The sequence below is a fragment of the Bombus terrestris genome, chromosome 11 (genome assembly GCF_910591885.1).
Source record: "Bombus terrestris chromosome 11, iyBomTerr1.2, whole genome shotgun sequence".
Lineage (NCBI taxonomy): Eukaryota > Metazoa > Arthropoda > Insecta > Hymenoptera > Apidae > Bombus > Bombus terrestris.
The window spans coordinates 17,902,256-17,920,165 of NC_063279.1; the positions used below are offsets into that span (position 1 = coordinate 17,902,256).

Genomic DNA, 17,910 nt, shown 5'->3' on the forward strand with positions numbered 1-17,910 from the left:
AAATCCGCGACCGATGCGATTCTATTGACCAGACGCATCGATCGCAGGAAATTCCGCTGAATAATTGAATAGATTGCGCGGGAAATAGAAACTCGGCGAACAGGTAATATCGCCGCGGTCGCTCAGTGAAATATCCATTAACAGAAGAACGCTCGCGCGAGTTAAAGAGGGACTGTGAAAGCGTGACTTTTGTTCGCATTACTCAAAACGAGGAAAGGAACGAATAAAATTATTCGGTTGGTGTAATAATTCAGTGTAACGAGTAGCGATTAAATGCACGCTCCTGTGTTCGCCTTTAAACTACTTCGACATAGTCAGCGAGGGGAGCGGGGACGTATCGTTTCCATTCGTCGATAAAAAAGGACTCGCGGAAATTGTTTCGTACTTTTGTCGACCGGTCAACGTTACGGACTACGTAACGCGTTTAAAAAACTTCATATGCACGTTCGAGTGGGTGTGTCAATGTACTTTTCATAGGTCGTGAGCGCCTATAGGAGGCATAGCTTAAAGGCGAAGAGTCGACGCTGGCGTCGTCGCTCGTTATCCTCGGTTTCCTCTTCCTCCTTTCGACGAAGAATGGAGGCCACGAAAATTTCTCCATGCGGAAATGCCACGCTTGTCGAGCGCGAGACCACACGCTTGTCTACGCGCGCGAGACATTAAAGCGTGAATGGTTAAAAATAGAACCGCTAGGACGACCGGCTTTCTGCGATAGCTCGTTCGATGTTTTTCTCTTACATTATGCCCTTTTTATAACAACCCTTACCTAATCGATGCCTCATCAATTAACCTTTTAACAGGCGAACTCGAGCGAACTTATCATTTGGATATGGCATTTTTGTCTTGAAACAGATTTCTCTTCGAAAAGTATGTTAACAGGTAAATATTCGCATGAGAATGTTTATCATAAGAACTTCACTTCGCCTTCCTAGCATTTGCATATTATTATCAGGCATTAAAAGCTTTTATGATTATTTAAAAAAAGGAACACAAAGTTAGTGCAACCGGTTGTAAAGATCTAGCTTGCAGCAAGGATAATCGCGCGTTTTCCCAGGAGACGGCGAAAAGTCGTAGCCGACTTCCGGCTCCCTTTTCCACTATGAATCATGCTGCAACAGCAACAGTCTCAGCCTCGATACCGAATCACCGGTCGCATCTATATGCGATCGTGTACACGTTCAGGCTACCTGTTTCTTCTTTCTCGTTCGCCGCGACCGTTTTCCGCGATGATTAATATACGTGCATATATGTACATATATGCAGCGCGACGAGATTGCAACGCTTGCGCACACTGCGTGGCGAAACTGTGCGCGCGTACGTACGAAAGAAGGACGGATGACCGAACGAGAGGAGCGCTAGACGAGGTTATTCCATCGGGACGAAGAAATAGAGAAAGAAGCCAGGGGCTAGGTATTAGGAGTAAAAGAAGTGGCTAGATGTAGTCTCGATAGTGCGAAACGAGGAAAGAACGTTCTTTTTTTTTCGAGCGAATTGAACGGGGAAAGACGAATTACAGAGTAGAAAGAAAGGAGTCGACGTGATGGCGAGTTGTTAGAGCGAGGAAGAACGAGACGAAAGAGGAGCACGAGCAGGAGAGTCGTGTGGAGCGGAGAGAGAGAGGCGAGAGAAGGTGGAGGTATGCTGCGCAGCCGTGGGAACCAACTGCCGCGAGTGAGCGAGCCTCTGTCTTTCTTTCTCTGCCTTAAGCCGGTTTCTTCGCGTTCTCTCTCCTTCACGATCGCCTCGTCCATTCTATCCTCGTTTCTCTGTCTGTCGAACACGGAACGAGCAGAGGCTGTTTCTCTTCCTTTTCATCATTCAGGTTCCTCTTCTGTGTGTGTATATATGTATATATATATCCAGAAAAGGAATATATGACGGTGTCTCTTTTGCAGTGCCTCTTTTCCTTCCTTTTCCTTTTCTCACTTTCAACGTTACCTTACTGCTTACGGTGCGCTTTTTTGCGTCTATCTTCTTTCTTTCCTCTCTTTCCTTGTTTCTTTTTCACACAGTGTATGTATATATATATATATAAATATATTCATATATGTACTTGTACATATACATTTACGTACATGATATATATGTATGTGGAAGTACACCGTCCCTTTCTTTCTTTCTTTTCCCATATCTTTCTTCTCATTCCTTTTCATTCAAATCTTCGGTCTCTCTCTCTCTCTCTCTCTCTCTCTCTTCTTCCTCTCTCCTTGTCCCTCTTTTGCTCATCTTTATATCTCGTTCCGCCGTGGCAGAACTGCTAACCGGCCACTGAACACACCCAACACATTGTTCTTAGGATGCCTACGCGAGGCTTTTTCAGGTTTTTGTCGGCTTAATTCCGATCCCCGTAATAAATTAGCGGCCGATCACGGTGGCATTTGTCTCCTCGACAATTTATTTCCTTCCCCCCGCGGCTCGGGCCCCCCTCTTGATTCTCCGCCTCCGCGGACCGTTCGTTCCTTCGTTCCTTCTTTCTGGCCTCCATTGCGCCTCGCTTTCGTCCTTGCCGCGAGAGAAAAGGGCGGTCTACCTCTTTTAGCTTTCCTTCTCTTTTCAGACATCTACACCTTCCGCTCCATCCTCTCACCCTTTCCACCTTTTCCCTCCTGTTTTATCCCTATCATGCTTTTCTTCTCTCTTCCATTCCTTTTTTTTTTCATCGTTCCATCTCTGTTTCTCTGTGAACGAATGCGCCCCATCTCGAAGGTTCAACAGAGGACTAAGGTATACCGCGGAATTCACGCTGGAACTTTCTAACGTGTACACGCATGTGACATACCTGCGGCCGCTCTGCCTTTTCGTTCTTTTCCCGGTGACAAATTGCCTCGTGATTTTACGGGATATATATCGGGCAGAGAAATCGCCGCGGCCTTTTTTCCTACGTTGCCTGGTATTCCAGGGACTTTTGTCTACGATTTTTTGATTAAAGACCCGAAAGTGACGAAATTCTAAATGTTCGTTCTTAGCAGATCCCTATATGTAGTGTGCATATGTGTTTCTGTCGAAACACTTGCCTGTTATGATATATACATACTATTATTATATTACGAATGTGTTGCAATGCTAAACATTTAACTTGCAATTATATCTTGGAATTCTCTTGTAAGAGAATTCGGTTATGAGTGTAAGTGAGTAAAGCTAGATCTGTTTCAGTCGATTAATATTAGTCGTTTGTTAGCTAAGGAAGGATTCAAATACTACATTTTACAAATCTTAGCAAAACATTAAACAGCTGAAACATTAAACTTGCCTACAGGTTTACCTCGCATTATCCACTGGGATCTCTCGACATATCAAATATTCATGGAAATGAAACCTACCCTCGGTACTCGATATACAAACGCAGCTCAGTTTCACATTTAATTATCCAATCTGCATCTATCACGCCATCGAGGCACGATTCATTAGCAATTGCAGCAAAACAGTGCCCGTACAGCGGAGTATCGCGTTTCAAACAACGATCAAAAGGGTGTACACCCATGCGCACGACGTACAAATCACCCATTCGTCAGGTGCTATCACGAATCATGGAAAAACCGGGTTAAATCGTTCTGTTTAACCTGCAGCGAAAAAGAGGACGGGCCCGGCAGCGGGAGAGAGAAAGATAGGTGTAGGGATACACGCAAAGCGGATTTCTCACACGAGCGATGCTCGACTCGGCTTACTACGCGCCAGGTCATCGGGGATCTCTGAATAATGAAATTGTTCCCAGTGCTCGCGGCACGTCCGAGTTGCCGGCTCGTTTACGCGAACAGGAACGGCAACGATGATGACAGAGAGGCCGGATATAAACATTTATTATTCACGGTGCGGCAACGACTAACGAGGTCGTGTGTAATACCAGCCGCTCCTCGACCATCTCTCTCTCTCTCTCTCTCTCTCTGTCTCGATAGTCTCTCGTCTGACTGTGTCAGGTACACACGCAGGCCGATACAGAACCATGTGTGTGGATGTGTACATACGCGTGCGTGTGACGTTAATAATTAAACGTCGCATTATCACTGCATGTACACGTACGGAGCACCGCGTGTACGGCACGTACTTATTACACAATAATGTGCCGCCGCGCCGGTGGACGAACGACAGCGGCGTGCACACGATGCGTGTGCACGAGTGCGTGTGTCGCGGCGGCGTGGGCCGTACGCTCGTCCATAGGGAGTATCGTTGCTGGATTTATGGTCGTGCGAGCGATTCGACGCCTACACCGGTGCCTTTCGCGCCCGGATTTCTACGCAGAGACGTGCGAAATCGTTCGATTCGCGTTTGCTTCGTTAACCGTTTCTTCTTATGTTAGATAATTAGGTTCGAAATGGAAGTCAACGAAAAAGTTGATACGAAGAGCGTTATCGAAGATGTTGTCATTTTTCTTATACTAATAATAATTCGGTAAACGATAATAAGGTATTAAAAATAGCGAATCAAGTTTAGAATACTATCGGTGTGTTTGTACTCTATACACTCGCGTCGTTTCAATGTATAATTAGAAACGAAAGAAATATATATCCCATCGACTTGTTTATTCTCAGCTCGCTAAAGACCGACGATAAACACATTTGATAAGCGATCTTTGCGCAAGTGGAAAAATATCAGACGCAAGATCGCATAGGTGAATAACGTAAAAAACCGAGGAATTTTCCGAGTTAACAGAACCTTATCGAATTCTCCGATCAACCGAATGATCAATTACAATTACTGTTCCGTTAATACGAATCAACGTAACGATCGGGTCGTGCGCGGGAATTAATAGATCGCCGGTTGCGTGTCTGCAGAGACAAACGTAATTTCTGTTACACAATACGCGGTCGCGTGTGTGGCCCGTTCTGCATGCACATACACACAAGTGTACATGTCCACTTGTAGCTGTATATCCATAATGGATAATGCAAACAAGAGTATAACAGGTTTCCCCGGAACGACGACGACGATGGCGACGAAAGCATTCCATTAAAACGGTCTCCGGCGCGATGTGGATCGATTATTTATTTTCGAGACCAATTAACCATCCCTCGGTAATTCTTGGTCAAACGGAGCGGACGAGCACGTGCCATCGGCGGAGGAACGCTTGTCGCATGATTTATATCCGGTTGGTCGTTATAAAAGTTAACCCTCCCCTGTTCGAAGCTCCCTCGCCCTCTTCACCCTTCTTCCTTCACGGTAATTCGAAAGGCTAGAGGGAAAGAAGGGGTTCGTCGACTCGTGTACAGAAAGGGTTGAAGGTACGCGCGGCGTAACACGCTCTGTCGCGCCTCTATCTGTCCGCAACGCACGACCTCGGCTCGAGTTCCGCCAGGTTTTTAGGCACGCTTCGCCAAAGGGACACACGCACCCTTCTAATGCGTGGCAGGTGCGCACGTGACGCGATCGGCCGGCCAGCCCGCCTTTGGAACGTTTAATTTATTGTTAATTGCGTGACGCGATGGCACGCACAGCTGCCGCGCTTTTTCGCGCCGAAACGTGGACACTTGGGTTTCTGTGCGTCGTTCGCGTATCTTTCACTTGGCTTGCTTTTGCGATCGAATCTGTCACGTTAAGTGATTTATATCGTTGTTCAACGCTCGAACATTTGCTAATCTCTAGCACAACGACTAGCAGAATTTATTCTAACAGGTTAGGTAGAATGCAAGCAAAACAACGTAGGCTAACATATACTTTGTGGAGGAAATGAAGTTGTAATATTATTAATTTCGAGGAAGTTGTTAGTAATCGTGAGTTCTTTGATGTAGATATATCGATCTTTACACAAAGTGACGTAGATTTACACGCGTCTGACTCTCATTAAAAAAATATCTTGGATACATAGTACAGTTTGTTACAGGTTAGTTTATTAACAATAGTATGATAGAAGTCTATCTGATGAAAATGGTCCATAAGCATCAGTATCATTTCCTAATTAAAGTCTTCGTTATCCTGACCGTGTTAAGTGTTCAGTGACTTACAACCAGCGGTATAAGTAACTGTATAAGTCGATAGGGGTAGCGGTTAAGATAAGTAATAGGATTAAGCTTGGCGTCTCATCGAAGTTCACCAACCTCTTCTCTGTTCCCAGGGCACATTCTCGCTGATAGTGGAGGCTTATCACGACGCAGACAACACGACACACCACTCACCCGGTAAGTAACCTTTTCTACCCTTCTCTCTCTATCTTTCGTAATTCTCTCTTCCTATTAAGCCTTCCTGAAGACTGTATCTGGTCTCTGTAGCGTTATAGGCCCCGCGTGTGCGCCTCGTATCGGCGGCACGAGTGCGCTCGCACGCGCTTCGAATAAAAAAAAAAAGAATACGAAGAACGAAGGATGAAGGAGATGAAGAGAGGAAAAAAAAGAGGAGATGAAAGGAGAGGAATGGAGGAAGGAAGGAGCATGATATTTTAAAATTAGTTCTCTCTCTCTCTTTCTTTCTCTCTATGTATAGTTCTAAATACGGGGAAGGTTTTAGAAGGTTAGGCATGTGCAGTCCAGCTGGGTCGTGGCTCTCGATACCATGCATCGGGTTCGAACCAGCCGAGAACCTACTTCCGGCCTCTGTGCACGACACTCACCAGAGACGTAACCTCCTTGTATACTTCCTCTTCTTCTTTTACAAGACCTCCGACACTCTTTTCGTCCTCTTCTACTTCGTACGGTTTCGATACGTTTAACCTCCGGAGGGACCAGGTCTCTTCCTGTGCCGCACATTTCCGCGGACAGATATCGTTGCTTTTTTCTAAATGCTGCGGTTCCAACTCTCGTTTAACCGGTTTTCCGTTTTTTCTTTTCGAGCTTTCGATCGAAAATCTTGTTTGATGATTTGACTGAGGATTAGTAATACTAGCAGAAGATATAGTTTCCTTCGTTTGCGGTTGTAATAGTTCGTGATTCGAAAGAAGATCGAATTGAATGATTGTCGTTTCATAACAAATACATATACATATATATTTCGTTCGACTCTTGGTCGCGTAGCGTATCCATCTGCTACCCTGCATCATTTATTGTGTCATTTTCCAACGACAAAGTAACGTGTACGTATTTTGTTTCAACATTGTTACGATCTTCGAATTCCTACATTTCAATCTCGTTCCTATTTCAACAGAAGAAAAATAACTTGAAGGACATAATAGACTAATGTAAACAAAAGATACGGTAATTCTCGTAATCCTAGCGAACATCTGCGTTCTCTTTCCTAATTTTCATTCTCTCACCGCAAATCGCAACCGCGTTGCCAACATTCTGCCGATAGTTCCAGCTGTACTCGAGTATTTCTTCCCCCTTCGTGACTGTGTCTGTTCTCGACCCATTTTCAGTTATGTTTCCTTGCTCATTACCGCGACGCGTCCACGTGCACAAAGTGGTCGGCGCTCTCTGTTGTGTCATAGCGTACGGAGAACAGGCAGAACGAGGGAAAGAGAAGCAGCCGGAGGCGCTAGTGTTTCCTTCCTGTGTAACCGTAGCACCTAGCTTCCAGCAACGCGCCACGGTAATACGAAACCCTCTATGGACGAGGATACGGATGTATCCTATGTGTACCCGGGTAACCCGGGTTCTCGTCTATCGAACTCTTCTATGCTAGCCGATATTTTGCCGAGAAACCACGGAACTTTTCTATTTATATTCTTTGATGTCTCGCCGAACCCTTTTTTTATATATATAATAGATCAAATTAGAACATAAATTAAGCTTTGAGAGCGAGTTGTTTAATTTTAACTTTCACCCGGTATCGTTAGATCGTAAAGTAATTATATTATGTTCAAATTAAATAAATACTCTGAAATCGAGTGATCCAGACGATCGAGAAACCTAAATTCGTTTAAGCATCGTTTAAGCATTTACAGAATGAAAGAAGGGGATGTACAGTTTCGTCAAGTGTATTATGTGAAAATATAGAATTCACAGATTTTCCAAGTATAGAATATGAAATATTGCTAACTGTGAAATATAGAAAGTCGAATTTTGTGAAATATAGAACACAGAATTCTGATGGTTTTTGAGTTGATTCCACGATAGAAATAAAACTGACTGGCTCGATCGATAGTTGTATAAATCTTGGCATAGTATAACTATTGAGCGAAACGAAAGCGCGTATCCATTTACATCTCCAAGTATTGTACAACTTATCAGTGTTAGCAATTACCGGAACGACTTGTCGATCCAGTGATACCCTAATTTCCTTCAATTTCCGCAGATGATCGTCGCGAGCACGCTTGAACGCGATAATCGTCGCACGGATTCGAGACACGACATTCTCTCGTTAAAGCATGTACTCCGGGAAAACATGCATGTAAATAGCCGAAAGACGAGCAGGACTGTTTATTGCTTCCGCATCCGGGGAAAGCTCAGTCAGATTGGCGAGATAAAAGCGAATTAAGCGGTCGAACGTGAGTCCCGAAATAACGAAATTCAATTACCGTCCTGGCATGATCTTCGCACTCGATGTAAGCGTAGGTAAAGCAGTGTGCTTGGGCACACACACACACAAACATACACACACACCGGCGCGAACACACACGCGTATATAAGAGCCACGCATGAGAGCGTTGCACGGCCACGTATAGCTTCCGGTCTCTGGTTCATTCTAATTGCCAGCCAGACACACAGGACCTCGGGAAAGAAATTAAGCGGTCTCGCTCTTCTTACTACGCTTCAGGCCTTCTTGATCTTTTAAGTTTAGAGTGACGCAGCTAGACCAAGGGATCCGAGATATTTGCTCGATCGGATGAATATCATTCAGTGCATTAAGAATCATAACAGCGGTGTATATAATTTGAAGCTTCGAGAATATTAATTAACCTAGAGGCGTTTGAATTTTCAATGATTTTTAACGTAACGTTATCCAATATTAAATACAAGATATCGCTTTGTGAAATGTAGCAGTGGACTGAGAAGTCAGTCTGACTACCATGACGATTCTTAGCGCGACGTATAATACTTCTGTTATTTGCTCTGATACATAGTATCCTTCTGTAATTCGGTATCCTAACAATATTCCTGTGGTTTCAAGCCTTCCAATTCCGTTTCTACGAAATGTCGTTTCGCAGTGCGATCCTCGGCTCTAACTTTTTAATCAAACTTCTACGATGTACTACGTAAAATGGTAATTCCACGAAACAACTTCCTCGACATTCTACTCTTTCACTCTCCTGATTAATATCATTATTCAAACTGAAACTTTTCCGCGACATTCTACGAAAGAAAAAAAACTGCGGTTCTACGGAAATATCTTGCCGAAAGGATCGCTTCCGCTACTTTTTTAATGAAATTTCTTCCGGTTCTTCGCGAAGCTTCCTAGTCCCACGGAGGCTCCACAGCTGCGCAACTCCAGAAAAACTCTCTTCTGATCCCCGTCGAAGCGGCTAATTACGAAGGGAATCGAGCTTGGCTTCCTTTGTTTCAAGCTCGCCCGAGAACGGAATTCCTACCGTTATCCCACAGATGTACCTGCCCGGCGCATCCGCGGCTGAAAAGAGACAAACCGAGACGAAGCAAGAAAGATGGAGCAACCACACTCTGCCATTAATATAGTACGACGCGCGTTTTGTCCGCTTGGTTCTCGTATGTTTGGACATACCCCGGGCCCCTTTATCGCCGAAACACACCGCGCACATTGTGCTCGGAATTTTGTGTGCGCCAGTCGTGTATATCGTCCGCGCCACGCACAATATAATGCCCCCAACGTACTGGTGAAACGAGCCCTTTATTGCTGTTCGCGTTGCTCGGATGCTGCTTCCTTTCTCAGGCCCACACCGTCCTCCGTCTCACTCCCTGCCTTTCTCTATGTTACTAACCTCTCTTTTCTCTCCTTCTCTTTTCCTCTTCGCCACACGATGCGTTCGTTTGCCCGTTGCCCATAAGCCGAAGATACACAACGTGGTTGCTCGAGGACCGCACCTGCGCCACGAATTATCGTTGGAATTATTTCTGGTTCCGTTTCCAGCAGAAACTTGCTAGGGAAATACGGTTAAATCGAGCAAAGGTAGGCCTTTTCTTTATCACGACAAAAGGCATTCTTTTCTTGCAGTCGATTCTTGTTTACGGATGACGTTGTTCGATGGTGTAGGACTTTCTCGAGATTCGGTTGATTCTGGATCGGATGAACTGAAGATTCGACATTCTACTGCGTGAGTCGTATTATGAAACTTAAGAAAAAGTAACACGTAGTCCCGTTGAAAATAGAATCCATAGAATCGATTACAATGGAATCGGAACGGTTAAACTTCCATTAAACTTTCCATTAGTCTCTTCATTATGACGATCTAACCAACCAGTTTCTCTAAAAGTTTCCTTAAGACATATCGTCTCAATATAATAGAATTTATATTCCTTCATGATCCTTAGAAGATTAAATCCCCAAAAAACACTGATTTTGGTAACACGAGTCTCCGTTTCTCCTTCCGTTCATTGAACGAAAAGGCGTGAGTGAAGCAGCAGCCAGAAGAGAATCAGCAGAGAGGTCTCGTTTGCGGTAACGCGGTTCGTTAAACGAAACGAGACGCGGCTGGATTTACGACGGTTTTGCGGTGTAGCAGTGTGTACAGAGCAGCTTGAACGGGAACTCGGGTATAGCGAGCAGAGAGGAGATGGCTTACGTCATCGTCGATTGTCAACCGCTCTCCATCGCTTTTCCCTTTTGCTTCTGTCGGGACGGGGGACACGCCGTGTGCACGCGGCCGCGTGTGCACTGTACACGCCGTGCTCGTTCCTCGCGGCGCACCTGCCATTCCACAGCCGAACGATAATGAGCGAGCGGAGTAATTGGTCCGCTGTCGCGCGCATGTACCCGCCGTGATAACACAGAACTGGCCTGGCTTGTTCCCGGAACCCCGTAATTCGTCGAATCGACGATGAGATATCGAAAAATCAACCTGCATGCATATCTCCTTGCCTCGTCAGTTGGTAACAAAGCTGTATTAAGATGTTTTATCGGCTGCTAATTAATCGCTAAGTGCGTTTTCTCTTATCTTTCGTACAGTTGTATGTACATCTCTTTTTTCAAGCTTCTTTTTCTTGTTACTTTTGTACAGTTTTTCATTGCGTTAATTTGAGGCAAAGGAGACTCGTTAGTGGCACAAAATTATATCATATTAAATGTTCGTATTTGCTTAGTTCTCCAATTTCCGTGCTAATTTGAACAGTTCGACGTTGATGAAGGGTTCTTACCGCGTTTCATTCATAAATCATAAATTTAGTCCGGGTTCGTAGAGGCGGATGACTTAGAAGTTCTGTGTGTGTGGTTGGACAGAGGGTGTCGATCGAAGGGTGAAAATCGAAACCGACCGCAAGCCCTTGAGTTACATTTGAAAGCTACGATTTAAGTCGTAAAGTCTCGCCCAAGCCAGTTTACATTCATAAGAAAATAACAACTAGTAATCCGTTACCTTTAATTATTCGCTTATACACACTGTGATATTTACTAGATACACTTATGTAAACCTTGATAAAATCCATCCTACTCTGCAAATCGATCAAAGCGTTCAGTTACGAATGCTAATCTACGTAACCATAAGTTGTCGGTCTTCTCGATATCACAACGTAAAACCTGTAACTCGCGAGACCACAGTGAAATGACGATACGGATCGTCAAAGGCGGCGCGGTAACCAAAGCTCGTCTCAGTTTACAAGCCTACAATTTGACACGATTAATTGATCTACAAAAACAGCAAATAAACATGTTCCGTATAAAGACGTATGCCGCGTATGATTTATTCTTGGCGATATGTGGCGACCAGTGGAACGATGTCGTTCGAAGAGGCTAACTATCCGCGACACAATGATCCAGGTTACGAGAGTTTTTTCCGCGATAGAGGAGCCACGGTGGTTGAGTAATGCATCTGGCTACCTGCCAGCTCGGGGCTATCCTTCGACGACCGCTCGTTTCTGAATGAACAATAGAAAATGTCTGGCTACTCGCGGCGCTGCCGCCGCGTCGTTAATGAATACCTTGAATCGGCCTGGCCTCGAGTTCACCGGGCGTTTTACAGGTGCACACGCAGGCGTGCACGCAGCCGTTCCACACTGGAGGAACGACTGCCAAGCGTTTTCTCCCGGAATAACGCGTTCACGTCGAGAAGGAAGTCGCGCTAAGACTGGTCACGAGCGAATGATCGACCTCTTCACCGGTGTCTTAGATCAACATGTATTTTCATTCAGTTTGATCATCTCTTTTCACGCAAATTCACACTTTTTTTTTATTTACGCTGTATCTTTATATACGCTTTGATTTTCCTGAAATCTTTACGCTCTTTTTCTCTTTCTTCGTAAGCTTAAATTTCCGCGATCTACAGAATCTATAACGCGGGATATATTGGGTTGGATTTGTCAATACCACTTAATGACAAAATCCGCAATCACTTAGTTGCCAACCAAATATATCGTACAGATTGTGCAATCTTTAGATCGTCGCTTGATAATCGATCTTGGAAACCTCGATAACGGAAATTCGAGAAGGAAAAGAAGTTTAAGAGGAGGAATTTACGCGAGACACGCTGCGTTTGTTGGAAGATCTTCTGCCTTATTCGAGCGATATGAAATTATCTTACAACAAATTCATTGATCTGTCGATACAAATAAGACGTTTGAAATTGTGCAAGAAATTCTCGAGTACATGTAGTTTCATAGAACATAGAACACTTTTGGAACATCGTTATTAAAGCCCTTATCTCACTACGATTTTCATTGCGTTCCGTTGATTCGCATCCGACATTAGTCGCGAACATAAACGATCCGCCTATACGCGAACATGAATAATTCCGTTTTAATGGTACAATGTTTAATGCATGAGCAAAATCCACACGCATAGACACAGGAAACAATAGGGAGTTTCTCGTTAACGAACAGCCAGGAAATCAGTTTCTTGATACGATTTTTCAACGTAAACAGACCGCTTAAGAACCGTTCTTTCCCCTTTTATATCCTCCTGTATCTATGTCTAGCCGTTAGAAAAAATACCGATTCATCCGAAAAGCAAACGAATAAAACGTATATAGAGGCTCGATAGAGAGAAGAAGTGGTGGAAAAAGATGGAAGCATCGTGCCGTGCGAATCGATGCCGAAGACGAAGGACGACGAAACGAAGTCGATCGCGCGTACACACGTCCATCTGCGGTGGTGGCGTGCGAACATCGGCGTTTTCAGAACTCGTAACAGCATCACCTGGGAAGATAGGCTCGGTAAACTGCTTCTCCCTCGACTCCCGTTTCGCCGACAACGAAACGTTACTTCCCTTCTGGGAACAGAGGGCCCTGGGTATTCTGTTTAAGTATTGCCGGGCACGCCATCGGCGAATCCTGCGTTTCGTCCTTTTATTTCTACTCTTCTTTTTATCTTCTTTCGCTTTTTTTTTTTAACTCCTTTGCTCTTTTCTTCGTCGATTCCCTTCCCTGCTTCGATCTGCCTGTTCCGTCGATTATTTATTAATAATTTGAGATATATGTTTGCTTTACAAACATTGTACGAGTATGTTTAGTTAGGCGATACACTGTGTATTTTACTTGAGAATAATATATATTTACGTTCCCACCGAGATCTTTAGTCGCGAGAAATCTCAGTTTCGGTAGTTTCCTTTTTTCCTACTTACCGTCCCGCCTCTTGTATTCGTCAAATATTCAGACGTTTATGAGAAATTGAAATGCGCAGAAATATTGAAAGTATATGCTCGGGTGAAATAGGCTGTACAATACGCGTGGACTTTGTAATTCCGGTCAGACTCGATAGCGTAACGAAAGGTCCGTTTTCTGACGGTTGTCGCCGCGCGATATGGTCACGGTTTTCCGTAGCTTCAAACAGGCGTCGCGAAATCGTTGGTCGGCTGATTCGAAGCGCGCGATCTTCTTACGATCGCGCCTCGTGTTTTATCCTTCGCGAAACAATTGCTTTTTGTATCTCGAAAACACCTTGAACGCATCTCGAAACCTATGCTTCCCTCGACTATACCAAAACTCTCTTTTCGCCCAATTTCTACTCGCGAGTGTTCGCTGGCGATTACCGCGGCAAAGTAAAAAAGAAAAATGGAGACTGTCGAAATTCAACCAAGTTTCAAAAATAGACCCCTGGCGATCGCGAGACTGCTCCGGTGAACCGTTCATTAGGTTCATCACGGAGGCCCCGAAGGGAACCGAAACCTAGAACGAAAAGAACAGAAAGAAAAGGATAAAAAAGAACAGGAACACGGAGGCTGACCACTTAACTCTTCCTTACGCTACCGACCACAACGTAACCATACAGCACGGCCGATGTATACTACTCGACCCATTTGCCCGTGCCATGAGTCTCTCACACGAACATCATGAACTGGCCCAGTCAGGCTTGCTTGGACCCTGTGTGCATCGTGAGACGCAGCTTTTTCGGTAGGGCACCTGATCGAGGCTTGAACGACGGAGAAAGATGGACGAGCCCTCCTAATCTGTTGCCCCATTACGATAATACGTTTAGTAGGAAGCCTGAACCGTGTGTGCTCTTCTTCTTCCTCCTTCTACTTTTATTCTGTTGCGAAAACAGGTAGGCAATGGTAGAAGGAGGAAGAAGGAGGAGGCAGCCAGGAGAAGTAGAAGAGGTGGAGATACATAGGAAAGGAAGAGGGTAGTAGTTTGTGTGGTGGCGGTGTAGAAGAGAAGGAAGAAGAAAAGAAGAACGCCTCTTTCCCAGAGCCACAACGTGGTGGTATACGCTTACTCTCTTTGTGCCGGATGCGTGCCGCCGGCGGAGTAGCAATAGCGGACGAACGTCCGGTCTGCCCTCTCTCTTACTCTCTCTGTCTCTCTCGCCGGAGGCCGATGCACTTCGATCGCATCATTGGGCGCAGCACCACCACCTCGCTGCTCCTCTGTCTGTATGTCTCTCTCTCTCTCTCTCTCTCTCCCTTTCTGCCCTTCCGATGGACATGCTTAATTACTTTTCGCGTTTCGTGCCGCACTCTCTCCCTCTGCCGTGGACGATTGATCGATCGAGATGCGTCAAGACGATGATGATCACCAGCGATCGATCTTTTAGTACTCTTTCGAGGTTGGTTCGTGCTGATTTATGAAACTTGCAAGCGTCAAATTTCAGATTTATCGTATTGATCGCGTTGCTTTCACGATAGATTTTTGAATACGCTTTCGATTTAGTGTCACGTCGATCAGCGTGATTTTGACGCGTGAAATTGTCGCGTTGAAGAATCGTCGTAGTAATTGATCGGAGGGGTTGTTCGGTCGTATAGAGCGAGAGAGTATAGAATGATAGGTGGTATTGTTGGGGATGTTCCTGGGGGAAACGGCGACACGTGGGACATCGCGGACGTGTCGAAATCAATGGGTGGTAAATTGGAATTGATTTCAGCCGGGCAAACGGAGCAGTTAATTGTATCGTATCAATCGGAGCGAATCTCTTGACAAATCCAGTTGAATTGCAGCGAGGTTAATTGATCTCCTGGGAAAGCAATATTGTCGTACTGTAAACAAAATTATTGCTTCGTATAAGAAAAGACTGGGAAAAAGAATAGGAATATTTTAAGACAGTTTCACAACGTAGAAAGAAAAAGATGCAACGAAACCTTAATAGTGTTTAATAGTCATTAACCCTGTGAAAGAATTTACATTTGCCAGTTCTTAGAAATAACAAAGATAGAAGGAAATATCACAAAATTTTAACGCAGACAATTTTCTTCATTTGCAGAAAAAGTATTGATAACCAGGCTGACGACGCAAAAGTGGCTGGACGTCGGGCCGAATTGGACCGAGGACGAATACAGAAGCGCACACGCGAAGATGGTGTTCGAATATAGGGTGACTTGCGTGGCGCACTACTATGGGAAGGGTTGTGAAAACCTGTGCAGGCCGAGGGACGACAATTTCGGTCATTACAGCTGCAGCCCGTCCGGAGAGCGCGTCTGCCTCTCTGGATGGAAGGGTGACTACTGCAATACACGTAAGTCTGCTCTCTTTTTATTTTCTCCTTGCAGCGCCTATTATCGTACACGTAATATGCGTGCACTCCCACGCTTCCCATCGCGACTGCACCGCGCGTGACATCCCTCCTTTTGTAGGAATTCCGTGTATGAAATTACAGAGACGATCCTCTCTGACGTTCTCTTTCTTCTTCTCTCCGTGACTCTCCTCGTCTCTCTGTTCATCCCTTGCCCCGTCCGGCTCTGTGTCTCGCGTCCTCACGTAATTTATACTGGTAATCGGAGAGGCTGTCGAATTTAGGATTTTCTTCCGTGCTTGTTCTGATGACACGCGAAAAGGACGAGCAACGTGATTTGTGTAACAGGGTTAAATGACGTGGGAAATTATGCGAGCAGAGAATCAGGGGAAGAGCTTGTAGAATTCCAAGTGTCGTGTCAATGGCAACGAAAGTGGTCGTTACAACGGAGAAAGGTATAATTGTACCACGCTTTTAATGGTCACGTTAATTAAATTTCATATATCGATCAACGATTACAATAAAATGTGAAATTACGTTATCGAAAGATTACGTTAGTTTAGAGAATATACAAATTTTCCAGCCGAATAGAAACGAACGCATCGCTTCGTATTGTATAATATTTCCAAATATTTCGTTTGTAAAGCGTTTAAACAGCGATGTACGAAAGAAGGTAGAAAAAGCCAAGTATAATTTTCAGAAAACTCGCGTAGAATCCATCCGGAGAGGCTAGTCAGCTCGCCTCTCAACGCTTATATAACATTCACTCCAGGACGTTAGTCCGCGCCGGCCGGTATATAGCGTTCTCTCTATTCTCGTTCGTAGCACGAAACTCGACAAACTCGACGAGAGTCCACGAAGGAGAGGCCCGGTGCAGTGTCGGTGCAGTGTCGGGTCCGAGCGTGCAGCAGCTTCCCACGCTCGGCTCGCGCGCGCGCCGCACACATACCAGAAAGAGAGAGCCTTCTCTTTCTGCTCTGGCCCCGCTCTGTACCCCGTGCACCTCTCTATTCCTCTCTCTTTCTCTCTCTCTCCTTTTTCTCCCCTCCCTCTCCACTCCCTTGTTATATCCGTATCTGCTGTCTATCCGTCTCTCCGTGTGTATATACGTGTCTCCTCCTCTCCTTTCTTTCTCTTTTTTTTTCTCTCTCTCTCTCTCTCTTCATATGTATACGTGTGTGTATGTATATGAGTATATTCTCTCTTCTGGTCGTGTTCGAGTTCGTCTTCTGTATCCAGCATCCTCCTTGTCGCTCCTTGTCGCTCGCGTACCTGAGCTCTCCTCTCTCGAGCTTCTCAGGATTAATCTGTACGTGTATGTATATACGTGTAGCTCTCAGTGTCTACATTCCACGTGCACCTCGTGCACGTTCAGGATAATCGTTGATGTGTGGATGGAAACTCCTTCATCGTGTGTGGCTCTTTCAGTCTCTCACCGTGTTGGAGGCTCGTCTCACCCGCATAGACGTGTGGGTGTGCACGCGGATGAGACTGGAACGGGACGACTGGATCGCCACGTAGCTGTCGCTGTGCTTGCCTCTCGATGCTTCTAGTTTACGACGAGCAGGTTACGTGGTGCAGCTGGTGCGAGGACCTTCCAAACCTTCTCTTCCGTTTTGTCTTCGATCGTTTCGATCGTTCTTGCGCTTTCTCTCCTTTGTTTCACGGCATTTTCTTTTTAACTTTTTTTTCTTGTCTCGTTTCTTTGGTTTGCTGGTCGATGGTTGCAGGAGTGTCGGAAGGATAGATTTGAATGGACTCGGTTTCGCAAGATCCGCGCGCGAGAGAGCTCGCGCGGGAGGCCTTTTTCTCTCCCTCGACGATGGCATCCGAGATCTCGATCTTATTTTGCTTCCTTTGCCAGCGTGCCAAGTCATCGCATTCCCGTCCGCGGCCAACATTCGAGTCAACTCGCTGTCAGGGCAATGGTATTCGCGAATTTCGCCACAATCGCGAGTCTAAACGATCCTATAAACGATCTCGTGATCCATCCAGTCATTAAGACGTTGTTACATATTTGAAATCGTTCAAATCGAACTGT

The 17,910-nt window shown here is 45.2% G+C and overlaps 1 protein-coding gene across 1 annotated transcript in view; it reads left to right on the forward strand.

Annotated features, from left to right (window-relative positions):
• The window catches only part of LOC100648761 (neurogenic locus protein delta), a 48,426-nt gene that overhangs the window by 13,277 nt on the left and 17,239 nt on the right, over positions 1 to 17,910 (forward strand). The window contains exons 3-4 of the mRNA XM_003399296.4: positions 6,047 to 6,110; positions 15,621 to 15,872. Coding sequence (XP_003399344.1) covers positions 6,047 to 6,110; positions 15,621 to 15,872 — 316 coding nt within the window. The remainder of the gene's footprint in view (positions 1 to 6,046; positions 6,111 to 15,620; positions 15,873 to 17,910) is intronic.